The sequence below is a fragment of the Ovis canadensis genome, chromosome 23, assembly GCF_042477335.2.
Source record: "Ovis canadensis isolate MfBH-ARS-UI-01 breed Bighorn chromosome 23, ARS-UI_OviCan_v2, whole genome shotgun sequence".
Taxonomy (NCBI): Eukaryota; Metazoa; Chordata; class Mammalia; order Artiodactyla; family Bovidae; genus Ovis; species Ovis canadensis.
The window spans coordinates 75,280,480-75,306,655 of record NC_091267.1 but is presented as its reverse complement, the minus strand read 5'-3'; the positions used below and the strand labels follow the sequence as shown (position 1 = coordinate 75,306,655).

General features: G+C 47.5%; 1 protein-coding gene across 1 annotated transcript; it reads right to left on the bottom strand.

Annotated features, from left to right (window-relative positions):
• Nucleotides 1–424: 424 nt before the first annotated feature.
• SERPINB5 (serpin family B member 5) lies at nt 425–24,109 on the bottom strand. Its single transcript, XM_069568293.1, has 7 exons — nt 23,985–24,109; nt 16,844–17,018; nt 14,810–14,947; nt 12,461–12,578; nt 9,404–9,546; nt 4,417–4,584; nt 425–2,603 (listed from the first exon to the last, which is right to left on the bottom strand). The coding sequence occupies exons 2-7, from the start codon at nt 17,009–17,011 to the stop codon at nt 2,211–2,213; spliced, it is 1,128 nt and encodes a 375-aa protein (XP_069424394.1). The 5' UTR covers nt 17,012–17,018; nt 23,985–24,109; the 3' UTR covers nt 425–2,210.
• Between the last annotated feature and the right edge of the window lie 2,067 nt (nt 24,110–26,176).

The window sequence follows — 26,176 nt, the reverse complement described above, 5'->3', positions numbered from 1 at the left end:
ACGGTAATTGATTCAAAACAACGTGCCTGACACTGGGGACGGGAAGAGCACTTAATAAGAAAACATTTCAGGCACACACACAGCTTACTTGATGAAATTACATTTTGAGGCAGGGCCCAAGGTGGAAAAGGCTGGAGGGAAGTTCCATAGCCTCCTACAAGGCCCCTGGTTTCATTAAACACTTTTATGGAGTTGGAAGTTAATCAACCATTTCCCCGGTGCTTTCCTCCCAGGATGATAGGGGATAGAAGCAGGAAGCAAGAGCTGGTGTGCAGGAAGGAAGGAAGACCAGAAATAGGGGCAGTCATTATTCTTATTTCTGTTTATTCTACATCAGTCCTCCCCGCAAAAAAACATTTTGTCTGTGGTTGGCTTGGTTCTATTTCAAAATAGAAAATCCAACTTTCATGGAAAAAAGCAAGTCTTGTAATTCAATAATATTTTATTTTCAACAGCATAAAAAGAATTCAATACTGAGCCTTCAGAGCAAGAAGAAAGTTGAACCAACCTATTTACAAGGAAGCCGGCGGGGGTTTGGAGGGGTGGGGAAGGAGTTCTGCCACCCTTCCAAATTCAAGCCTCCCAGCCACCCTCTTTCTGCAGTGAATTAACACTTGAGCTTGTGACACAGGTAACTTCTCAGAAACATCTTTGAAAACATACTATTGTTACCTGTTACCGACTAGCAATCCACAGTAACTGAACCCGTAGACGCTGAGAAACACATGCGCTGAGGCAGCAGCAGCGTTTTCAGTTGCCCGCCCAACAGCATTAAGCTCCTCCCCCCGTCCCACTAAATCGCAGCAAGGACGCAAGCCCCTGCAACTCCCTAGCATTCCTCTACTGCCTACTGTGAGAGTCCGGATGCATTTAAGTCCCTGGTGGTCAGACATCCACAAGCTTGAGTCGGTTAGAGTTTCCTGCCAGTGGTCTCTCGCCAACCCAGCAACAGGTGGGCATTCTATCAAAAGTGAAAGTGATTTTTTTTGTTAGGCTTAAATTATTTATTCTGCAGCAATCTGTTAAATCTTTTTCGTTGCTGTTGTTGTTGACCTTCACTGAGATATACTTGACATAAAACATTGTACCAGTTTAAGGTGGACAATGTAATGATTGAATATTTGTAATATATTACGAAAGGACCACCGCAATAAAGTGAGTTAACACATTGATCGCCTCACCCACTTACAGCTTTGCATGAGTGTGGTGAGAACTCTTAAGATCTGCTGTCTTAGCAACTTTCAAATATAGGATACGGTGTTGTCAACTAGTGGATACCAAGGGGGGAAGTGGTGGGGAGGGAGGAATCAGGAGATTAGAACTGTCACATATAAACTGTGGATAATATGTGCAAGACAGACAAGTGATGGGCATGCTGCCTGGCACGGAGAACTCTGCTTAACCCGCTGTGCTGCTCTAAGGCGGATTTTTATTGATACCTGAACTTCCTACTGAGGTGCTGCCCCTTGGTTACTGCAGGTCCAACTCTCCAAAAGTCCACAAAGTTCTGAAAACAAAGTCCTTCCGTAAGCAGGAGACATGCCCATTTGGCAGCAAAGCCTGACATTTGGGGCTCCCCAGTGTCTTTGTTTGCTTTGTGCCAATAGTCCACATTTCATGGCAGAAATATTAAGGTGTTGATATTTATAAGGTGATGTTCCAGTTTCTGTCAGTGGAACTCCATAACATACAGTATATGCAACATATTATCTTTCTAAAATCCCCCCAAAGTCAGACTTTGAAGGAAATATTGGTCCCTGATGTTCAGCATAAGGAGCTGTGGATGTACTGCCCCCAAGTCTCATTCATGCCAGGAAAGCTTTGCAGCGCCCATGTCCCAGGAAAAAGAGGACGTTTAGTACATTCTGCATCCCAGAGAGGGAAGGCTAAGCTTTGGTAATAAAAATTCTTTAGATCCTCCCTAGAGGAATTTTCTTTGAGAAAGACTGTGTTCCTGCCAATAACCCTGGATTGTCTGACAAATAATGAACACGAATTTTTTTCTCTAAGGTGATTCCTTAAAGCACCGTCTTCTAAGGGAGTGGGAGGGAAAATAAAAAACCCAAAAAAGGATTAGAAAAAAGGTCCACTGGGGTGTGCGGCGGTGGCTTCCTGACCCAGCAGTATTAACAATGTATTTATTCAGAAAATGGTTCTCTGGATGCAGAGTCGGCAGAGAGGCTGGGTGGACTTAGCCCGGGCTCCGCCACTTAAGGAGAACAGAACTTGCCAAAGAAAACGATGTTTCGAGTTTTGTTGTGCCTGATGATGTAAATAAAGGGGTGGTCGGCATTGAACTCATCCTTGTGCTGCAGGATCCGTGACCCTGGCACCTCTATGGAATCCCCACCATCTTCAGTTATTTCTAAGGACACTCTGTGAATGACATTTGAGAGGGCCACTCCCTTTGTCTCTGACATCCCAGAGAAATCAGAGGTATCCTCATTAAAGATGTTTTTCAGCCCTAAGTTTTCCAGACTAGCCTTGGGATCAATCATCTTTTCCACCTTAAATTTTGGAATGGACAGTTTGACTTTGGCGTTGGCCATCATGCTGGGATTTGTCCACTGCAAGAGCGTCTCTGAGTTGAGTTGTTTTTCGACCTGAAGGACAAAAAGCAGAGGAAATTATTTTTTTAATTTCCAACTGTAAAAGATCCTGCTCGATTAAAAGCATACAAGGTCCCTGAGGACCTGATTTGGAAGTAGTACAGATGGTCCATCAAAGACAGAACCGACTCTGCAGTTTACGTGTGTGATGAGGTTCTCTTAAAAATGGCCACCAAGCCGCCCAGCGTCATTCTCCCATCCACCTCATGACAGTGGTCCCTCCGCTCTGAAACTTATGAGAGCATTTCTTTTAATAGAGAGGAGCTCTACAGAGACGAGTCCATGGTTTATGACGATGCATGGATAATGGTGACATAAATTAGAAACCTGTTTACGCATTCTATTTACTGAAAGCTTACCTTAATTCCTCTACTAGGAAACCTAAAATATTCATGCCCTAGGCAGAGCATCAAATTTAATAAATTTAAGCTAAAGTTACCCTTTTCAAAATGAGAATTTGAACTGTCTAAGGTCATTCTTTAAGACCATAGGTGATGAATGCATCCATTTCAGTTGGTTATTTTTAAAATGAGAGATATGCAATGATGCATAAAATGATTTGGTCCTAAAATTCTTCATTGAGCAAGTCTTAAATTGCTCCTTGCCCTTGCAGTCTCTGCACTGGCTAGAGGAGAAATGCATGTTAAACAGAGAATAATACCTTGACTGTTACTACATGAGGCAGTCTGCACTGAAGTTACTTGTAAGAAACCTATAAAAATCAGGGAGATAACAAGGTCACAAGCGGATCATCAGCTTGTTTTCTAATGGGGGAGGGAACCATTGGACTCTCTTGCTAATCTATGATAAGTATTCTTCATGGATACTGTTTCACTTAAAACAAATTATTAAGACCAAAGCTTCCCAGGTGGTGCAGTGGTTAAAGAACCCGCCTGCCAATGCAGGAGATACACGAGACGCCAGTTCAACGCCTGGGTCAGGAAGAGCCCCTGGAGAAGAAAACGGCGCCCACTCTAATATTCTTGCCCAAGAAATCCCATGGACAGAGGAACCTGCTGGGCTATAAAAAGGAGAGAGAAGAATGAGCGGAAGGAAAATGGAGACAGGAGTTATGACTCAGTTCATACAGTAGCAGATAAAACGTGATGAGAACCAAAGCAGCAGGGAGGTTGAGACCAAGCCAGCCCACCCACCGCATCAGGGAGGAACTGAGCGGCCGGAAATAAAGAAGCGAATCCTAGGTTCCTCAAAGAGGCACAACCGGGGGCGCAGACGGCGGAGAATCCGCCCGCAATGCGGGAGGCCTGGGTTCGATCCCTGGGTGGGGGCGATCTGCTGGAGAAGGACACGGCAACCCACTCTTGCCTGGAGAATCCGCGGGCAGAGGAGCCTGCTGAGCCGCAGGCCATGCGGTCGTAAAGAGTGGACACGCCTGAGTGACTGCAGGGCGCAGCACAGCCTGCCGTTCGGAACGTAAAGAGCGCAGGCTCCAAGCTCCTGGGCTCACACTCCGACTCTACGTCCCAGGCACGCGTTCGCGCCACGCACCCAGCCCTCTGTGCCTGCGTCCCCTGGTGACCTCAGGACTCGGGGGAACAGCTTCTAACTCCTGCGACTGCCGTGAGAATCGGATGACCAGTGCGTGCGTGAACTTACAGTTCCTGGCGCACTGTAAGTACCAAATAAATATTAGCTGTTTTAATATTGAGGAGGAAAACCCCCAAAGAACCCTGAAACCGTTGCAGCCCATTGGGCAAGGTTACCGGGCGCCCTCCGTCGGCCCCTCCAGGCCGCCAAGCGCCTCCTGGCTCCACTGCGCGTGCGCGCTGCATCCCGCCGCCCTCACCTGCTCCAGGCCCGTGGGCCCATCCTCCACGTCCTTGGGGAGCAGGATGAGCATGCTCAGGTGCTTGTTCTGAAAGGGAAGCTCTATGATCTTACAGTTGACACCGTCGATGTGGCCCATACAGAACGTGGCCTCCATGTTCATCATCTGCACCGGCTTGGTGTCTGTCTGTAAAAGGAGAAGAAATTTGCTCCGCCTGCTTTTCACACACACACACACACACACACACACACACACACACAATGTGTATATATACACACACACACAGCACATAAATTTGTTCCTAATATAGCTTCAAGTCGTCATGGCTTAAAGCGGCAGCAGGGGGATCCACACAGACAGACACAGTCCTGTCAAGAGTTTATGACTTCCTCTGAAAAGCCATTCATGTGCTTTATAACTACAGGAACTATACATGATATGATGCTGGATTTGTGTATATAAAACTTTAAAAATAAGATGGACTGACTGGCAATACAAGCAAACATTAACCTAGGCTTTATAGATGCTTATAGTTATGAGATCTTTCAACCACTGCTGGTGGAGCTCACTTGAAAGTCAACTCCAGCACACACCCGCATATCCATTTACGTAGCTTCTCCTCATAAAATGCCTATTACGGAGAAGTCAGCACATAGCAGGACAAAATCACGCTCGCCTAGTCCTCCGTCTGCCTGTGAGTTCCGTCACCCCTCCCCACCCCCTCTTCTTGCTCCAATCTGACTAGACATGAGGACCTCGGGTTTCGGTCCTCAGATGTGACATAAAGAGATGCCGTGACATTCAGGGAATCACTGCAGCCTCCCTGGGTCTCAGTTTCTCTGTCAGCAGCATGAGGGAACTGGAGGTCTCAGGATGGCCATCCCTCTGGGGGGAAGGTGGGAGGCAGGAGTGCGGCGCTGCAGAGGGGAGGGGAGGGGGCTACGCAAGACAGGGAAACTCTGGCTACACTTTTCCTTTGAAATATCGGAAATGGCAAAATATAAAGATTTTACAAAGGTGTTTGTTGGTTCATTGGTTCTTGTTATATTATCCTCCATAATTTACTGTACACTTGAAATATTTCCTAATTTTAAAAATTAAGAATGATTACAAATAAAATTATCTCGAAGTCCTTTACAGCTCCTATCACACAGTCCTTCTCTCCAGGCAGCATCCCAGGCCTTTTTTCCTCTGTGTCCCCATTAATATCTGACCTTGTTGCCACAGAGGTGACTCATTTTCTAAAGAAAAATTAATTCACACTAGGGAGTAAAGACTGATAGCAATTTAGTCCAACTTATTGTCTGGGTTTATACCTCTCACGGGATATTTGCCTGTTAACTGAATTTCTTTGGGGGGAAATTTCAAACATCAAGTCTGCAGAAATAATAGGACAGTTCTTATCTGGCATCTTCAACAGTAAGCTGAACCTTACCCAGAGCTATTTTCAAGCCAACTAGACATTCCTTGTTCTACTGTTTCTATATATATCCATTTTAACACATCACAGTGTTAGAAATACGTGTGTAAGACTTTCCTGGTGGATAACAATCCACCTGCCAATGCAGAGGGCGCGGGTTAGATCCCTGGCCCAGGAAGACCCCACACACCGTGGAGCAACTGAGCCTTCATGCTGCATCTCCTGTGCCCGGGCCCTAGAGCCCGCGAACTACGGCTCCTGAGCCCGAGGACCCAGAGCCTGTGCTCCTCGGAGAGGGGCCCGCAGTGCAGGGACTGCACCCGGAGAAAGCCCGAGGGCCCAGAGCCTGTCCTCCACGGAGAGGAGCCCACAGTGCAGGGACTGCACCCGGAGAAAGCCTGAGGGCCCAGAGCCTGTGCTCCTCGGAGCGGAGCCCCGCCGTGCAGAGACTGTGCACCCAGAGAAAGCCCGAGGGCAGCACCAAAGACCCAGGACAACCGAAACTAACTAAACAGCAGCGTGTAAACGCCAAAAAAGGGGAAACGCTTCAGAAAAGAAGTGTGTGTGCACGTAACAGTCCCCGCCTCTTCTGGACCACAGTCAAAGCAGGAGCCACGTCTGTACCTGGCCTATCCCAGCACAGAACAACTGCTCGTTAAACATTTGGTTGTTATTAAATAATTGAAGACTTTGCCTCTACATATAACGAAAAACAAAATTATGATTTTTAAAAAATATATCACTTTTGCAATTAACTGGTAATTCTTCCATTTCTTAAAGAAGATACAGATTTGTCTAAAAATCTCCATTAGTTTAGATTACTAATCGTTTCTGAATTCACAAAAACTGTGATCATCAAAAACTGTAATCCATTTCATTTTTCAGCAGACTGTGGAAACAATAATCCCATTTTCTAAAATATAAATTAAGACATGTCTCTGAAAATAAGACTAAGTAACGACCATCCCAGAAAATGCAGAGTGCGCGTGTGTGTGCGTGTGTGCGTGTGCATGTGTGTGCGTGTGTGCGTGTGCATGTGTGTGTAAGCATGTGTGTGCCTGTGTGGGTGCCTGTGTGTGTGTGCGTGTGTGTGTGTGTTCAGCTTTGTCAGAAGAGGCATTATACTAAACGTTTAATAATATAACTTCATTAGTTTAGTATAGCCCTTAAAAGACATGAGACGGAAGGGCATGGGAAAAGTTTTAGTAGCATCACCCGAAAGTTTAGGAGCTGACAAAAGCAACTCAAAGGAAAGATAATAACCTGTTCATTCAAAAGCAGGGTGTAGCCCCACACAGCCTTGAATAGTGTTTCATTTGATGAACCTCTGAGAGATCAATGGCATTTTAAATCCCTATTAATTCTCTTTCTAGAGTCCAAGACTCTGGGATGTTGATCTGACCTAGCTTTATGATTTAATAACAAGAATAAAGGAGCTGCACATGCCCTGCCCACCTCTGTAAAACACTCACTAACAAATGTAAAAACACAGACGTGAGCCTGATCAGCACAAGAGTTCGTGGTGAACTCACTTGCTATTGCAGGCTCCTGATGACTTTCTGGGCTGGCCCTGCAGCTGGTGTGAGAAGCACCATTAGCAACATCAGCTCAATGGACATGAGTCTGAGCAAAGCCCAGGAGATGTGAAGGGCAGGGAAGCCTGGTGCACTGCAGTCCACGGGGTTGCCAGGAGTCGGACGAATGAGCAGCTAAACAGCTGTGGGTTCTAGGAGAGACCTGAGAACTGGAGTCCATGACAGGGCTGTAGGGTAAATGAGCTCCTTCCACCATATTGCTGACTGATGAACAGTTCTGAATCTGTGTTCTTATCACAAGCCAGATCTCATCAAGCGAAACCAAATCGCACCATCCTATGAATGTCTGGAGTTTCCCAGGTCCTCTACCTGCTCTCAGGAGAGCAGTGAGCGGTCCTGAAGAGAGATCTTAGATCCTTGCCCAGGAATTAAACCTGGGTAACCCAGCTGAAAACCAAGAGTCCTAGCCGCTAAACCACCAGGGGCTACAGGCTAGAAGAAAAGTAGGCCTGGCTCTTGCCCCTGTTTGAAAGCAAGAATGTTTCAAGGAGGCAAAAACTATAAAAACAGGTACAACGTTTATTATTAGAGACACACCACAATGTATGGGTGAGCAAACGGGAAAACAGTTTGTTTATCTTCCTCAGAAGCAGAGCAGAGATGCACACACAGAGAGAAAGGGTATCAGCCGCCTCTGCAGTGAGGGGGCGTCAGTGAGTCGGAAGCTAGGCAGAGACCCCCCCGGAGACGTCCTGAGTGAGGAGGTGACGCAAGTCACTCACGCGCTACAGTCCCCCTGCCCCCGTATTTGTTTCCCTTTGGCCAATCACCTTGTTTCTTTCTTCACACCTGACCCTCCCCAAGATCCATGCACATCCAGGGACCCTCCCCAAGATCCATGCACAACTTTTCTTCTAAAATGGATCCCACCGCAGAGGTCTATGGGTGTGTGTCCACACTTATAATGGGGTGAGGTCCCCTCCCTGTTCGACCCCCAAGAAGCCTCCCTGCATTCGTGCAGACAGGGAAGACTTCCTTGACCTCAGGAGTGGGTACCTTATCTCTCTGCTTTAGCAGAGCTCAGCTTTTGCCACTAGCTTTGTCCTTGGGAGTGTCTGGGGGAGAACAAAAGCTCAGCTTTACTCCACGTGACAAACACCAGGCATCCAGCCCAGAGGCCCACCGTCTCCCACCTCACAACAAAAGGGCCAGTTTTCCAGTCTCGGGTCTAGGACTTCATCACTCACTCAGCAGTATTGAAACTGTACTTCCCTGCAACGAAGGCTCGTGACTCTTCTCCATAATGACTCCCAGCCCTGGAGATGAGCAAGCTCTGCTTTCTCCTTCACGGTCAGCAAGCACCTCAAAGCACTTTCTAAATTAAAATATCAGAACCATGTACTCTACTGCTAACGGGTGAGAAATGAAATCACAGAGTTTATTAACCTGGAATAGGATTCCCAAATGGTTATGTTTCGTGATGATCCAAAGACCTCTGACGCTGGGATTTAATTTGTTTCTTTTCTTTTCCTTTCTTATTAATGGCCCCAAACATCTATAGCTGTTTTCTGGTTGGTGATTTAGATTTAACCACTATGTTATAAGGCTGCCCTGGTGGCTCAGACGGTAAAGAGTCTGCCTGCCATGCAGGAGACCTGAGATCGACCCCTGGGTCAGGAAGAGCCCCTGGAGAAGGGAATGAAAACCCACTCTAGTCTTCTTGCCTGGAGAATCCCATGGACAGAGAAGCCTGGCGGGCTACAGCCCACGGGGTCACAAAACAGTTGGTCACAACTGAGCGACTAACCACACACTGTATTATAAGCTCTGTAAAATCTTACTCAGACCCTAAGGACATCCCAGAAAAAGAATGCGAGTCTCTGGATTATGGAGTTTTTCCTACACTCACCCCTGGCAGCTGTCCTGGGAAAAGATCACCTTTTGTGCCTTAATTGCCCTCATCAGAGTGAATCCCCAGGGTCCCTTGCGTGGCTGTAACTTTTTGGACCTGCAGCTGGGATCCTCTGTCTGCCCCATGCAGCCCACATACCTTGTTGATTCTGAAAGGGCATTCTTTGGTTTCTGACTCAGGAAATTTCTTCATCCACTTTCCAACAAAGTAGGCAGCATTAACCACAAGGATTTTGGTCTGGTCATTCACACTGTTGTCAGCTAAAATGTTCTCAAAGTGGCCTGCAAACAATTTTAGGAAACCACAAATTGCACAAGGTTATTCTTCCAAACCACCTCTGATGTCCACACACAAGTCCACTCACTGGCTAGAGCCACACCTATAATGTGGCTTGGTACCCCGCCCATCTCATTTCAAAAGGATCCCTTCTCTCCTTCCATCCCACCACACCCAGCCTCTCCAACAGACCTGGGGAGGAGGGTGACAGGGAACAGGGCAGGAAGGAGGAAAGCACAGCCCCCGCCGTGGCGTCTCCACTGCGCTGAGGAAGGCCATGCCGGACACTAAGGCGCGGTGCCCTGCACGTCTCCTCCTTTACAGATGAGGAGGCTGAGACTCCCTGTTAAGTCCCTTGCCCAACATGATGCGTGAGCAATGGGGAATTCAGGATTCAAAGCCAGTTCTTTGTGACTCCAAAGCCAGTGCTCATGGGAAAAAAAAAAAATGCCAGAAGCCTTATTTCCTACCCAGCCCTGCACTAAGCACTGTCACGTGTCCCATCTCACTTCCCTCGTGACGATCCTGGAGGGCAAAGGTCATCATCCCCATTTCACAGATGAGGACACTGAGGCTCAGAGAGGCCACGTGGCTCTCCAGGTTCACCCAGCTGTCAAGCACATTTGATGCCTGGACAGAGCTCTCCTCTTTACCCCAAGGCTCCCGCCCCTCCTCCTCAGACTGCCCTGTGGCCGGTGTGTCTGCCTCCAGGTCAGCCATAATCCCCACCATGGGCTCAGAACAACTGCGACTGCCGCGGAGCTCAGCCCTCGACACACAGAACAGTTCGATGATGGCAAACCCTTAAAGTCTTTGCCTCTGATTAGCACTGATGTCTTTGCAAAAGATTTTTCTTTGCCTTAATCTCTTAGATCTTCGCACCCCGGCTCAGACCCCCTCCCTGGGCTGTGGCCAGGTGTGCAGGGGCCTGCACGGGTTTCATCACCATCTTAAAATTCTCAATGGTTTTTATCCAAGGGCCCTGTGTTTTCATTCTGCACTGGGACCTGCAAATGTTGTAACCCATCCTGCCAGTTCTAGGTGATGGGCTGACTACGTAACAGCCTCACTGAAGAAGGAGGGAGCTGGTTAATGGTGGGGGGGGTGTGTGTGTTAGACGCTCAGGCGTGTCCAGCTCTTCGAGATTCCATGGACCGTAGCCCACCAGGCTCCCCCTCTGTCCCTGGGATTTCCCAGGGAAGAATACTGGAGTGAGGAGCCGTTTCCTTCTCTAGGGGATCTTCCTGACCCAGGGATCGGCGAACCAGGGTTTCCTGCACTGGAGGCCGATTCTTTACTGTCTGAGCCACCACGGAAGCTCAAGTGCATTGACTTAAATAAACCTCAAGCTTCTGATTTCAAATTCAGAAGTTTTTTCACTTAACTACCTTCTCCAGGAAAAAATTCAAACTTCTGAAGATTTTAAAACGGAGGCCGCTGGAGACGAAGTGCAACTTGTTAACAATTTTTAAAGCAAAACTTACACAGCAATTTAAAAGGGAGCTCTTCTTCAGGTATGCATTTTAAAATTGTGCCTAACCTAGTGTTACCTAGGCCAGATCTTTCTTTGTATACAAAGTCAAAGAAAGTTCATTTCAATAACAAATATACGTCAATGTGCACATCAGCGTGTGGGCATGCGATAGGCTTCCGCAGTGGTGGGGAAGCCGCCTACAGATGCAGGAGACGTGGGTTTGATCCCTGGGTTGACAAGGTCCCCTGGAGGAGAAAAATGGCAACTTACTCCACTATTCTTGTCTGGAAAATCCCATGGACAGAAGCTACAGTCCTGGCAGGCTACAGTTCATGGGGTTGCAAGAGTCAGATACAACTTAGCAACTAGACAACAAGTACCAATCAACAAGAGTCGGCCACAACTGAAGTGACTTAGCACACACACACACGGCCATGTGAAGCTTAAGTTAGGCAATATATGCTCCATTGTACAGTAAACTGAGACTCCATGTCCAAATCCCTCCATTAACAATGGCAGTGTCTGGGTTTAAATCTAGGCTTGAACGACTCCCAGCCCACGTCCTCCCCACCGCTGGGCCTGCGGTCACAGTGACGGCTCTGCCACTCCTGAGTCAGAGTGCCCAGGGGGCCACCTCACGGCGCTGGGCCTCTGCTGCGGAAACACGTCCCTCCCCAGGCTCCAGGGAGCGCAAAGCACCCGAAAACCCCGCGAGGCTCTGTGTCCCCCGCAGATCTCTCCTTGTGTCAGGGGCAGGGGGACGTGAACACCGACTGGCACCCAAATTCATCTTAGCTCCGATTCCTTCTTAGCAAGGAAGGCAACTCACAGAGAATTTTCATGGAGGCAGGAGCCAGGAAAGGGAGAGGCCTCAGAGAAGCGCTGAGCAAGAGGCAGGAGCTGTGCTGCTAGAGAGCCGGGGCCTGGGCCGTCTAGAGGGTCGACCGGACGGAGGCTTGAGACAAGGCTCGCCCGTGGTGGTCGTCTTGTTCCACTTTCTCACACATCTTTTTGATGACCTAAGGCCTTTTGTCCTTTTTTCCTTAATAAATTTGTAGAATTCTGAGCTGAAAGTAGCTTGGAGGATAATCAGTTTGCATTCCAAGCCCTTCATTTCCTGATTGGAAAACCAGCCTCGGAAACTGCCCCAAGCTGTCCTTTGTTAGAGCCACATCTGGGGCTCCAGGAGGGCTTGCAGCAGCCCGTCTGGGAACATGACAAGGCAGACTAAACCGAAGCATCTGCAATTCCACCAACTCGTGACCGAGGCAGGAGACACCCAGAAACCCGCGTGGTTGAAATGGCTTGGTGCACAAGAATTCGGCTCGTGTACTGAAAACATTCAAAGAACCCTCCAGATGTTCAATTTTATACTTAGCAGACTCATGAGAAGACACCGTCAATTTACTTAGTGATTTATAGCAGGATAAGTAAAGGATACTTGCCATCTGTGAGTTCCTTAATTGAGTTGTTGATCTGACCTTTCGTTTCTTCCAATTTATCTTTAAAATCAACAGTCTCCATCTCTTTTGCATAGGGTCTCTTGGTGGAGCTGATGAACTCCTAAAAAACATTCAGTTCATAAAATCACAAAGTCCTTAAAGTCTGAAGTCAAACCATTGTGCCCTTACACAATTCCAGCACAAGGACTTCTAAATGTCTATTACTATGGATGCCCTTTCAAAATCTGTAACATAATATAAATGGAAACTTCGTGTAAAAATCAATGAATTTTCTTTGTATTGCTTCATTTGTTCAGTTCTAAAACAATACGAGTATTAAATGCCTCCATCAGTTTCTTTCTTTGGGGAGAAAAGAAACATTACGGTAAAGGCGCACAACAATTATATGAATTCCAATTTCAGAAATGCAAAAGTGTACATTTATATATGATGTTTTAGAATGGAAGAAATGCACGGAAAAGGGAACTCTACGAGAAGAAAAATCTAACCCACACTGAAATAAAGATTATAGAGATGCTTGCTGCTCAAAGTCTGGTCCAAGGACCAAGATGGGCAGTGTCACCTGGGACCTTGTTAAAAGCGCAGAATCTCAGGACTTCCCTGGTGGTCCAGCAGCTAAGACTCCACGCTCCCCGTGCAGAGGGTCTGGGTTCAGTCCCTGGTCAGGGAACTGGGCTGACATGCAGCAACTAAGGCCCAGCGCAGCCAAGTAAATTTTTAAATATTTAGGGAAAAACGCAGAATCTCAGGCCCCACCCTAGATCTACTGAATCAGAATCTGAATTTTTAACAAGATTCCCAGATGACTCACCTGCACATTAAAGTTTGAAACAGCGCTGCAAAGAACAGAGCAGTGTTTCTAATTACAATGCTTCTTTAAAACGCAAAAGCCTAAACCCCATCCCTGCTGATCTTGATTCAAGTGACCCAAAGCCCAGGATACACATTTTCAACACCAGGCAGTTGTGACGCAATTGGCCCTCCACAGACCACACTTGTGTGCACTGCTACTAGTGAATCTGTAGATGACATACAACCCGCAGAAGCGATGGAAAGCACTCTTTTAAAAAAATTGCTTGCAACTCCTGGTTTGAAATAATTCGAAACGTTGAATGGAAGTTCAACCAAACTAAACACAGACTGATTAAATGCCATGCCACTTCACTTCTGAGTACAGGACTCCCTGGATTTTTTCCAGAGCAGTCAGAGCCTTAGCCAGTTGGATTCTGTTCATTGCAACCCAACCTTGGGACTAAGAGTTGCCATTTACTGACAGAGCTTAGAACATTCCAGAGACCTTGGGAGAGGAAGGGCCTCCACTGTCTTCGCTGCCAGCAGCAGAATGTGTTTAAGCATCCTTAAGGACCAGGGAGGTTTTAAATGTTTTCATTCTCGGGCCCCAACTCACATCTCAATATTTCTTTAATTCCCCGAGGTTATTTTGGGAGAAGGCTGTGTGTGTGTGTCTTTAAGCAACAAAAAGAAACTCTCAACAGTATCTAGCGATCTACATCCCCAGAAGATCCTTGCCAGAATAACAAACACTTACCTGAAGACAGGAAAACTAGGGCAAAATATTTAACTGGGAGTCAAGAGTCGGAAAGCTTGAAATTCTGACCATCCAAACACAAACTGAACTCGATATTACTAAAGTAGAGAATGAGCATCTCTGTAGTTGAGGAAGTTGGCTACGTGTTTCAAGTGGAGATTTTTAAAATGTTATGATACACTCTGGATCAAATTTAAGGATATTTCAGTGCTCTTTATATGATTCCTCCAAGAAACAGCTAGAATTACCACCACAGCCTTGTATGGATACCCACCTGACCAGCCTGGTAAAACAAACAAAACTAGTCCATGGCTGATGAAACTGTCACCTCACACAATTGTTATTTTTCTTACTGATTTTGGGAAACATCAGCAGAACACTGTGTGCATGGACAGCAAGGTAAAGGGCCTAAAGTCTCCCCAGGTCGCCTGCCCTGACGCCGAAGGGGAAAGAGGGTTAAACTACGGGCTGCCTTACATCTACAGAGACGCATTTGTTAGAGAGTTAATAACCCCGTTTTCCACCTCTCTCAGTGAGGAAGCTAAGCCAAAGCGTAGGGTGTGTGGGTGTTTGAGAGGGAAAAGGAAGCTCATGGCTCCTCTGTATTGTAAGTTAAAATATGTGACTGCAATTGATTCCCACTGTATTCAGCCTCTCCCCTGGGATTAATTTATTTTAAATAAACCATAAATGAGCATCTAGAAAAAGTCGTTGGTCTAACCATGAGAAAATGTTACCCCTGATAAACAGCTGAATCTTACTAATTCCATAGAGCCACTTACTGCAGAAAGATTCAGAGATTTTTCTACGTAGAGCCGTTTGATTAATTTCAGGGAGTAAAAGGAACTCAGCTTGTTGACATCCGATGTTACTGTTTGAAATCCAAAGGGCACATCTTTGACATTTTCAAAATGAAGGACCTGTGAAGAAAAAAATCCCCATCACCCATGAAGCGCTGCCTGCTCCCTGGCAGTGGACACACGGCGATGGCCAGCCTCCTGGGGACGGGGCCTGACCGTCTGACGCAGACCATGTGCTCTGCGGTTCCCAGAGAGCACGGCTGCTCAACCTTAGCGCTGCTGGCAGTTCAGATGGGGTAGTTCTAGGGGGAGGGGAGCAGGGGGCAGTGCTAGGGCACCCCGACACCCCGGACGCCAGTGGCATGCCTTCTTCCACCGTGGTGACAGAGGTGCCCCCGGTCATCGCTGAGTGTCCCTGAGAGGGTGAGAGGGAAGGGGCAGACTGTCCCCAGCTGAGAAACACCGGCATAAAGGTACTCGTCTCTTGCTTTAACTACAAGGAAAATTTGCCCTTTCTTCAGAATGATGCCTCCATGCTTTTCTCCAAACTTGGAAAAGATGCAAGTAGATTAAAATTTCTACCCAGTGCAGAGACAAGAAGAGAGAAATTAATGCCAAGAGACAATCACCAGGCAAGTGTCAGATTCCAGGGTACAGGTGTCTCCAGAGTTCCTGCGGTGTCCTAACTAGCGCCAAATGCGCTGATGGCATCATTTAAGGTAGGCAGCTCCGTGCCATCTATGGCCTACGGGTTAGTAGTCCCGCCTTTCATCCCAGCCTGTACCTACTGGAAATGTCCTGCCCAACTCTCAGAACTTCACTCTCTGCTCTGCAAAATGGGCTGACAACACCTAGCTGTCTAAATTGCTGTGAGGGTTACAGACACTATCTGTAAATCATCTAAAATATTATATGGATTCAAAATGTTAATAGTTATTTTTATAGTAATAAGCCACTTAAAACCAGGATGCTATTTCCTGGAAGGCTTAAAACCTTTTATTTTATCCCTAACTTTTTGGTTCCAACCAATAACCCAGCATCTTCTCGGCTCCATGGTGCCCAGAACATGACATCAGGATAAGGTGCTTCTCTCCCCATCCTGACCTGATGCCACGCCTCGGGTGACGTCACTTATGGGCACCCGTGAGTCACACAGCCTCGGCCCTGCAGGGTCGAAGTGGCTGGTCCAAAGTGGTACATGACTGTCACGCCTACTGAACAGCAAACAGACCAGAAAGTTAAAGAACCCAGGTAACCGCTGTAGGAGCACAATAGCACGCGCAGAAAGGGCCTTTGCTCTCGCCCAGGAGCAGGCGCAGGGCCAGAAGTGCTCTCTCCCGTCTCTTCTCTAATGGCAGGTGAGGGATGAGGAGAGGGAGGTGGGGCGGGGGTGGTGCGGTGGGAGAAAGAGAGATGAAGAGACGAAGCTCCTCTCCCCACAAAGGAAGTTTCCTCGTCAAGTCCCACTCAATCTCCAGCATAAATTCTCCACTGAAATAAGCATGGATACATTCTATCTATCCAGTAGGGAAGGGATATAGAACAGGGCAGAATATACTATAGATTAAAATATAGTGGAGCCTGCATGTTAATATAAAGCATGATGCTATAAATAAATTCTGTGCGTAAGACAGAGGGTATAGACATACACTCTTCCTGGTTGGGGTATTTGCAGTGGAACATTAACAAAGATCCTTTTGATTGACACTTACATTCTAACAGGTAGAAAGATGTCACATGACTTGTCAAAGGCCACTTGTTCGTGGAAATGCTTCTGATTGTCTAGTTAATCCCCGGGGTTCTCCCTCACAACACAGTGCCTGTTCTAAACGTGGGTTGCAGGCCAGACTTATGAGCTTTCACATTTAAAAAGTAAATTGAGAGAGCGCTAAAAGTGGGAAAATACTCAGCCCTGAGCAAACCTGACCACAGAGCCTCACTGCCTTTCCCCAGACACCACCGGTGCGTCTTGATTACTCTTTCCTACTCAAAGCAGAGGCAAGCTACGGGCCTTACCTGTCCAATTTCATCTGCTGTGTCCCCTTTGGCACCGACTTGAGCAAGTGACAGAGAGGTGGACAGACAGATAGGAGAGAAGAGGATGTTGTCCGCTGGCTCCTTTTCACACAGCTGTTTGTACAGGTCGACTGCAAAAGCAGAATTCGCCAGTCGCAGGGCCTCCATTGTGGGCCTGGAACAAAGGACAAGAGAGAGGTTATTTCCAAAGCATCTTTCGAGTGTCCTCGACTGCATCCGGCCAACTCAGTAAGAATCCAAGTCAAAGCCATGGGCTAGGGCGGAAGAGAGGCAGGGCCCTCCGGTAAATGTGAACCTAAAGCCAGCGGTGACGAAGCTCCTGCCTGCACGGCCTGAGGTCTGAGTGTCCAGATGCGAGGCCCTCTCTCGGGACAGCTCTGCCCTGAACCTCTGAATCCAGGCCCACTCGGCTACAATGACCACTGTCTGTCAGGAGTGGGATTAGTGTAACTAATTAGATTAACTGTCAGTCGGGACACCTCTTCTCTGCGTGTAGTCAGGACAATCGTCAACACTGATGAAAATCAGTTTATTTATCTATATTGTTTCAATTAGGATTTAGGTTAAACCATATAAAACTGAATTCTTTGTAGATTTCAAAAACAGTCAAGTCACAGCAGTTCTGTGTGATTTCAGTTAAAGAGAGAGAAGGCAGCTTCAGCTAAAAATATGGAGCCCAGGGCTCAGTGGTAAAGAATCTGCCTGCAGTGAAGCAGACCCAGGTTCAGTCCCTGGGTCGGGAAGGTCCCCTGGAGAAGGGGATGGCCACCCTCTCCAGCGTTCTTGCCTGGAGAATCCCATGGACAGAGGAGCCTGATGGGCTGCCGTCCACGGGGTCTCCGAAAGAGTCGGACGAGACTGAGCGACTCAGCGACAGAAGTGGGGACCGCAGCAGTGGCCTCCTCTGGTCTCGCCTGAGAACCTCATTGCTCTGAAGCCGAGCTTCCCCACAGATCCCCTGGCAACCCGAAGGTCCTTTCACGGGGTCCATGAGGTTGAAACTATTTTCATAATAGTGCTTAGACACCACTTCCTTTCACTCTTACTCTCTCACAAATGCACAGTGGAGTTTTCCAGAGACTGTGTAGTCGCTCAGTCGTCTATGAAGCCAAATGTTAGAGAGATTTGCAGAAACGAAAAATGATGTTACTCTTCTCTTTGTATTATTTCACTTTAGAAAAGTTATTTTTCATAAAAGTATGTTATCCATGGTACTATGTAATGGTTCCATTATTGTTAATGCATTTTTCAGAATTTTTTCAGCTTTAATTTCTAACATATCAATAGATAAAAGCAACATTACAAAAAAAAAAAAACCTCTTTGGGATTCTCAGTTATTTTTAGGACTGTAAGGGATCTGGAGGTTAAAGTTTGACAACCACTGTGCTACTGAAAGGTCTGTCTGTCTAGTCCTAGAGCAGCAGATATTGCCTGATGAAGCCTGAAGGCTCCCGGGTAAATCCAGCGGTCAGGGCATAGTCCCTTCTAGAAGCCAAGCTGAGCTGCATGAGCCCCTCAGCTCTGCCTGACCCCAGGATGGCACGTAAGGGGCATCATTACCCGTGGATGGCCGTCCCACGGGTCGAGGTTTGAAGCATTCCCCCAAGGCACTCAAGCACTGTGCAGTCGCGTATTCAGACAGCAAGAGCGAGCACGACATTGACGGTCCTTGGGTAGGAAGCGCTCCCTGGCCGCAGACGAAGCATCGCCGCTCGAGACAGAGGGCTTCCGTCAGTCAGGAGCCAAGGACGCGTTAGGGCCGAGTGCATGAACAGGATCTCAACTGTGCACCTTATCCCTGAACAGAGTTTCAAAATGCCAAGGCAAGAGACCAAGATCAAGGAGCGTGCCCCAGGTCTCCACACAGTCCTTCCGAATTCTCCCTTTCATGAGACATGTGGCTTGTGTATAGGGCAGACCTCAAAAGATCATAATGAGTCTCAGTCATAAGTTTATTAGCAAAAAGAAACACTTTTCTGTTGCCCCGTTCATGCTCACTGATCTTCTCCAGTGACTGCTTTCTCCCATGTCCGATAAGTACAGCCAAGCGACCTCAGGGTTTCCATTATGAACCTATGATAAGGTAACTGGGGCTTCCCTGGAGATCCAGGGACTGAGATTCTGAGCTCCCAGCGCAGGGGCCCAGGTTTGGTCTCCGGTCAGGGATTTAGATCCCACGTACGGCAAGTGAGACCAACCACAGCCAAATAAATAAATAAAAATAGACATTAAAAACATTAAAAAAAAAAAAAAAGATAACCTGAAGTCAGGCCAGGGACCTTACATTTCTTTAAGGCCTAGTACCTTACTCTCTCTCCTCTGGGGAGGGCGGGGGCCGTGAAAGGAGAGTGAACTCTCGGGGGAAGAGGACCCCCAGGAGGAGGGCAGAGGGCAGTGAGATGCACAGAAGCACGCGTCCCTCACAGGGAAATTTAAAGGTCTGGGGAATCCCAAACTTTCAGGACAAGAAGCCCGGCTTTTTCCAGCAGCGAATTTAACAATAATACTGAGCTTATCTGTGACTAAAATTCAACAGGAGCTATTTCTCTCCAAATAGAAAAGGCTATTTCTCCACCCAGTAGAGAGACCTAAACCCAAATGCCTGCAAACTTCTCAAACAACTGAAGCCCTAACCACACAATACGAGAACACACCAACTGCTCGTGTTTGTTAAAACATGCCTGTTTCTTCCAGGCGTATATTTCCAACCAGCTAAGAGAAGAAAGCCGAATAATTTTGCATCATTTCTAACAAACTTTAAAGCTTGATGTCTTTTGTGTGTTTAAAGCCTTGGAGTAATCTGCTGAGGAAGTTTGACTGCAAACATCTAAGTGCGGATCCCACAAGTGGATCAAAGGGTGAGGACCAAAGCATCTTTCATTCATCCATTATAACATTATGAGAATATTTCATCCAAATGGCTCTAAGTGAATACAAGATCATGGTGGCTTTAAGCACAGTTAGTTACACAACATAGTTAACACTGTGTTGCAATCCAAGGCTTAGATTCAGTCCCTGCTGGAGAATGTAAATCAGGACACACTTAACATCTAAGCTGGCCACAGAGACAAGTAATCAGTCAAGTGTTGCCTGGCAAATCTGATCAGTTGCTTGATAATTAGCTCAAAGTGACCTAAAAACACTGTAAAGCTTCCTGGTCTGAGATAGTTCAAGGGAAGAATTTGGCTACAGACAACGGCTACCTCCTTGTGCTGCAAGTTGAAGCGTTTCAACAAATCTCGGCAACTTTAGCAAAGCATGCACAAGAAAATGGGTCAGGTTCCTAAGCAGACCATCTTGCAAGAGCAAATGCTGTGAAAATTAGAACTACCATACGGCCCAGCAATCACAGTACTGGGCATATACCCTGAGAAAACCATAGTTCAAAAGTGGACATGTACTCCAATGTCCATTGCAGCACTATTTATTAACACAATAGCCAGGACATGGAAGCAACTTAAAAGTCTATCAACAGATGAAAGAGTAAAGAGGATGCGGTACACATATACCATGGAATATCACTACTCAGCCACAAAAAGGAACAAAACTGAATCACTTTAGACGTGTGGATGGACCCAGAGTCTGTCATACAGAGTGAAGCAAGTCAGAAAAACAAGTACCGCATACTAACGCATGTGTGTGAAATCATGATGGCGAAATCTAGATTCATCTGGTACAAACCAATCTAGTTCCAGGCGGGAATAGACATACAAACGGAGAACAATGTGTGGACCAGGGTGCTGGGGGGCAGGCAGGACGAGCTGGGAGATTAAGCTTGACGTAGGCACACTACCATGGATAGAATGGATAGGTCAGAACCTGCTGAATCACACTGGGAGCTCAGCCTGGGGCTCTGAGGGATCCAGAGGGCTGGGACTGGGGGAGAGGGATGGGAGGGAGGCCCAAGAGGGAGGCGATATGCACAGCAGAAACTTATACAACTTTGTAAAGCAACTATACTCCAGAAAAAAATAAATAAAAGCATCAAACCAAAAAGAAAATTATGGATACAAGAATAGAGATTAGCAATTCCTACACGGTAAATTTACATATCGAATGACCTGGTCAGAGTGCTAAAGTCTCTGCAGAGTCTTCATTTTGTTATTCCATTATTACAGAGATAATGTCTTTCATTTTCATGAAAACCTAATGATTAGAACAAGGAGAATTTCATTCACAGTTTCAACATGGAAGACATGACATCCTCTAGTCACTTAAAAGTTTAAAAGACACTTTTATTTTAATCAGAGAAACGTGAGAGAGGAGTTAAAGTAGTAATGCAAATGCAATAAGCAACAGAAAGCTCTAGGAACATCATTGCGAAGCTGCTGTCTTGTTTTTATTATTTGCAATACGTCCTAAAGTCATAGACGTTTAAAGGCAGACAAGGTCCTGGTTTGGATCTAATCTGGCCCCACCTCTTCATTTTAAAGGTGAGGGAAGGGAGGGACACAGAGATGGAGCGATTCTCCCAGGCCACCCACGCGGGGAGTGAGAGTGGTCAGACCGGACCGGCACTTACTTCTGAGCTCCTGGTTCCCAACCACACCTATCACCTTCCTTCTCAGTCATTGTGTCTTTGCTGGCATTTGCTCGCTCAGGAGCCTTTAGAGTTCCAAAAACCCTCCATGTCTTGGATTACCCCTTTGGAGACATCAAGATACCTTACATGTTTTCTTCTTTTTTTTTACTTACATGATTTCTTTCTTTTTTATCAAAACAAAAGTCCCCCCCCCCGATTTTCCTACTGGAAGAAACTCTTGTTCTCTACCATTAGTGTTGAAACTATCGACATTACACCGCTTTCATTTAATAATTTCAACTGAGCACCTGGCAGGGTATGTCAGCACCGCACTAGACATGAGTAATTCAGGTTTCTGCCTCCGAAGAGCTGACACCTAATGGCACGATGTGTCTGCAGGCGCGATGGGTGTTTTGACAGGGGGCACAAGTTACCACGCAGCTCTTAGGCGAGACGGTGCACTCCTAGTAGAAATCTCAGCGAGGCCTCCTCAGAGACAGCGACATCTGCTAAGGCACACTAAAGGGGGTCCTGAGGAACAAGGAGGAGCGAGCCATGCTCCCAGGCGGATCAGAGAGAACTGAGTTTAGAGACGGCAGTGAAAGGGGTCCTGAACCAACGGAGACGCGCACACTGGGGTGTGAGGACAGGCAGGGGACTCGCTCCTCAGACTCACAGCTGCTCATAGGCCCCTGCACGATTTCTAACACTTCTGATGCATCTAAGCCAATATTCCCCCAGACTTCTCATCTGTAGACCATCTGGGTGAGATAAAGGTCCTTTGGTGGAGACAGGCCTTAGGCAACGCTTGAGAAATTTTGCCTGTTGGAACAACTATAATGGAATGTCTAGAAACACAGTATCAGGACTTCCCTGGTGGTCCCGTGGTTAAGACTCCGAGCTCCCAAGGCAGGGACACAGGTTCGATCCCCACGCGGGGAACTAAGATCCCATATGCCACACAGTGTGGCTAAAAATACATAAAAAATAAAAACATGGTCTCTGCTTTTTGCTTTCCAACCTCACAAGGAAAGAACTCAGAGAAAGAAAACTAAGAAAACAGGAGGTCTCCCAGCTTCTTCCGTGTGAAAGAATAGTGTGAGTCTGAATGAAACGAGTAAGTAACCTGAAAAGCGCTTGTTAGCGGGAAAGAACGTGACTCTCAGTGGTAAGGTCGAATGCTTGATTTCCGACGGAGAGGAGCCTCTGCTTCTCGCAGATATCCTGAACCATCACACTTGCTCCCACCTGCTTAGAAGCCTGATCTTTACCGTCAAGCCATCTGTCTGCTGCCTAACCATAAACAAGAGCCAGACTCTCCACATCAGGTCAACCAAGACTGCAGAGACTTCACACCCTCAAACTGAACCCGCAGACCAGAAGGACCAAAGTGGCAGAGCTCAGGTGCTAGGAAGCAAAGGTATAAACTTGCCAACTCATATGGAGAATCCTTTCTTCAGACAAGCTTCCGTCTCTAGGCCCAGCCAGGAACCTATCAAACACTTACATATACTGGCGGGACCAAGGTTTGGAGGCACCCAGCTCTACTCAAGCCCTCTTCCGTGATGTGGGGGTGGCAGAGCTGTTAAGAAAATTCCTGGTGGGAAACTCCCTGGCTGCCCAGTGGTTAAGACTCTGCACTTCCAATACAAGGGCCATGGGTTCAACCCTGCTCTGGAAACGAAAATCCCACACGCCAAAGGGCGCGGCCAAAAAATGAAAAGAAAATTCATGGTGACCTGGAAGAGACCGCGAGCTGTGAGCCTGACGGTTTGGATTCCACTTCGTCCTGCCCTGTATCGGCTGAGGGACCCACAAGACAGGGGATGGGGACCCGAAGGGTGTGTCAGAGCCCCCCGTTCTGTTCATCTGAGCCTGACCTGATTAGGAGCCTAGAGAACAGCCTGGCCTGTTAACCGCTCTTTAGTGTGAGTGACAGGCTTGAAGAAAACCATCAACACAGTAGCTTCCCTGAGGAAGAAACTAGGAGCCAACCTGTTCGAAAAGTCGCCCAGGAACACACGCTGGAAATATGTGATTCGCTTCAAGTATCTTGAAACCCAGATAGGGAGAGAGACTACTTCCAGCCCTGAAGAACGCAGGTGCAAATAAACGGACAGCAACTGGATGCTTTAAAATGTGCAGAAGAGCGATTCCGAAGTCTGAACCTCCCCGCTCAGCGCCAGCCAGGAAGGCGCCCGGACGCTCCCGTGCGTCTCCGCTTCCTCAGGTTAGGGCGCCACACCCTCTCTGGAACCAGCGCCTCAAAACAGTCTGAGCTCCAAAGCAGGGCTGAAAACGTCCTCAGAGATAACTCTCCCCCGTAGGTCACTCTTCCCCGCCCGCTCCCCTCTCCATATACACCAAACCTCCCGGCCCTGCCGTTTCTGCATATTCTGACCTTGTACGTGGCATGCCTGGCTCCCAAAGGACCGGGCGCAGCAAACGCTGCCCTTGCAGGGATGATGGCCACGCGCAGCCGAAAGACGCGGTTCTGCCCCCTCTGCACCATTGCAAATCATCTCAAAGTGTTATTTTCTTTTAAGACTTGCCCAAAACAGGGACACCACCAAGCCCTGCTACCTGCGCTTTGCTTACCTGAAGGTACAGCACGGTCGGGAAAAGTAAAGCCAGATGCAGACAGACCTGGGCGTGAGAGGAGCTCTGCCGGGCAGGAGCGGCTCACCTGAACTCACCCGCGGCCACGCCCACCGGGCGCGCCCCGCCCCCTGGGGCCCGCCCACCGGAGTCCCGACGCGACTGGGGCCCCGCCCACCGGGCCCCTCCACGCCCCCTGGGGCCACGCCACGCCCTTGGGGCCCGCCCACTTCTGCGCCAGCTCTTCTGGCTCCCGCCTCTTGGCAGCTTGTCCACGATTGAAAAGAATGATTCAGACTGAAGTTGCTGTTGTCTGCACAACTTCTGAAGGCCTCCAACGTGCTCAGGCAGGACGGGACTGTCGGCGGATCCTCCCTGAGGCTAACATGCATACACACTGAAGGGCTACCCTAGCAGGCCACGTGGGGCCGGAAGGTGACATTACATAAAATAGAAGGAATACGTGATGGTCCTGACAATTCATACTCTTCAAATACGGTGGTGCCGCAGAAAGTACTCTCACCTCCATAGCTCGTTCTGCTAGATGCCAGAAAAGAGAAAAGTGATCACAGACAAAACAGACTCTGTGAATACATGCTACTCAGCAAAATTTGTAATACCAGATTGGGAGAAATTGTTGACGGGCCTCCCGATGAAATATGGCGATTGGGAGTACCCAGCTTTGCTCGAAAATCTCTTTGTGTCTTCCAGAGTGTTCTTGCTTTCCGGCAGCTCCTTTTGCTGGGAGCTACTCCCTTCCTAACTGAATCTGTTCTCAGGAAAGGACCTAAATCTGAGCCAATTACTTATCTGCTATGCCCATTTAATGTTCTCTGTTGCTCATTTACCACGTTATCTCATAATCATCTATTTTATTGTACGATCTCCTCTATCTCACTATGAGAATCTTGAAGTAAGCCTCACTCATTTTTGTAATGCCAGCACTTGGTATGGTCTTGATAGCTGTGCAGCCAACTAATGCTTATTGGCTGTATGAATGAGAGTGACTAAGAGTGACTAATAGCTTCCCTTCTCCCCATGCCTTGGGTGTTTTATTATGAACCAGGTCAAAGTCATAAACTAAATGACTTGAACTCTGAAAGTAGAATTTCAGGCATCAGGGGAACTAGTAGAGGCAAGAAGGTCATTAGAGAGTGATGTTGGCCAGCTACCCCTGGAAAATGACACCGTTGAGCTGTAGTGGGGAAATGTGGGTTTAAGAGTCAAATCATAAATTTGGAAAATGACTCTACCTTACCATTCATTGTCTGAGAAACCTTAGGGAAAGTGCTTAATCTCGTTAGCCTCAGTTTCCTCATCTGTAAAATGAGACACATGGCATATGAACAGACGGTAAACAAGAAGTGTCTGGCGCAGAGCTGGGGATCAGTGCTGGGGATCAGCGCTGGTGATCAGCGCTGGTGATCATAGCTGGTGATCAGCGCGGGTGATCAGCGCGGGTGATCAGCGCGGGTGATCAGCACTTTGCCTATTTATTAGTCAGGCTCGGTCTCGGGGAATAATCATAATGACCACAAGGCTGGTGCAGGATATTCACAGTTCGGCTACTGCGGCAGTTTACCAAAAGCACCTGCAGCCTGCTTGCTCTGTTGTTGTTCTTTAGTCGCTCAGTTGTGTCCAGCTGTTCGTGACCCCATGAACTATAGCCCACCAGGCTCCTCTGTCCATGGGATTTCCCAGGGAAGAATACTGGAGTGAGTTGCCATTCCCTTCTCCAAGGGATCTTCCCAACCCAGGGATCAAACCCATGTCTCCTTCATTGGCAGGCATGTTCTTTATCACTGAACCACCAGGGAAGCCCCCCTGCTTGCTACTGTGACCCAAAGGTTTCAAGAGACTTGCATTTAAATCAGAAATCTTTGTCCACTCTCTCTTTTCAAGTCTAAATTATCTCTACAACACTCCTGTTCGGGGCTTGTCTAACCTCGGCAGAAACACTTCCAGAGACAGGAATTCAGCAATACCTAGGGAAACCCAAATATAACTCTAATTCTTGGAAATAAATGTTTCTTTAAAAATATTTAGTGGGAAGTTAGATACCCCTGTTTGTGGGGGGAAGTGTTTGTTTTATAACTCCAAAAAGAATCTATAATTTTCTTTTTACTGGCCATACCATAAGGCATGTGGACCTTCCCCTACCAGGGATCAAACCTGTGCCCCCTGCAGTGGAA

Excerpts from the sequence above, each read along its gene's own strand:
- SERPINB5 (XM_069568293.1), bottom strand. The coding sequence starts at position 17,011 with ATGGAGGCCCTGCGACTGGCGAATTCTGCTTTTGCAGTCGACCTGTAC. Across the intron at positions 12,579-14,809 it reads AATCTCTGAATCTTTCTGCA|GAGTTCATCAGCTCCACCAA; the intron begins GTAAGTGGCTCT and ends AATGTTTTTTAG. Across the intron at positions 9,547-12,460 it reads AATTAAGGAACTCACAGATG|GCCACTTTGAGAACATTTTA; the intron begins GCAAGTATCCTT and ends AATTGTTTGCAG.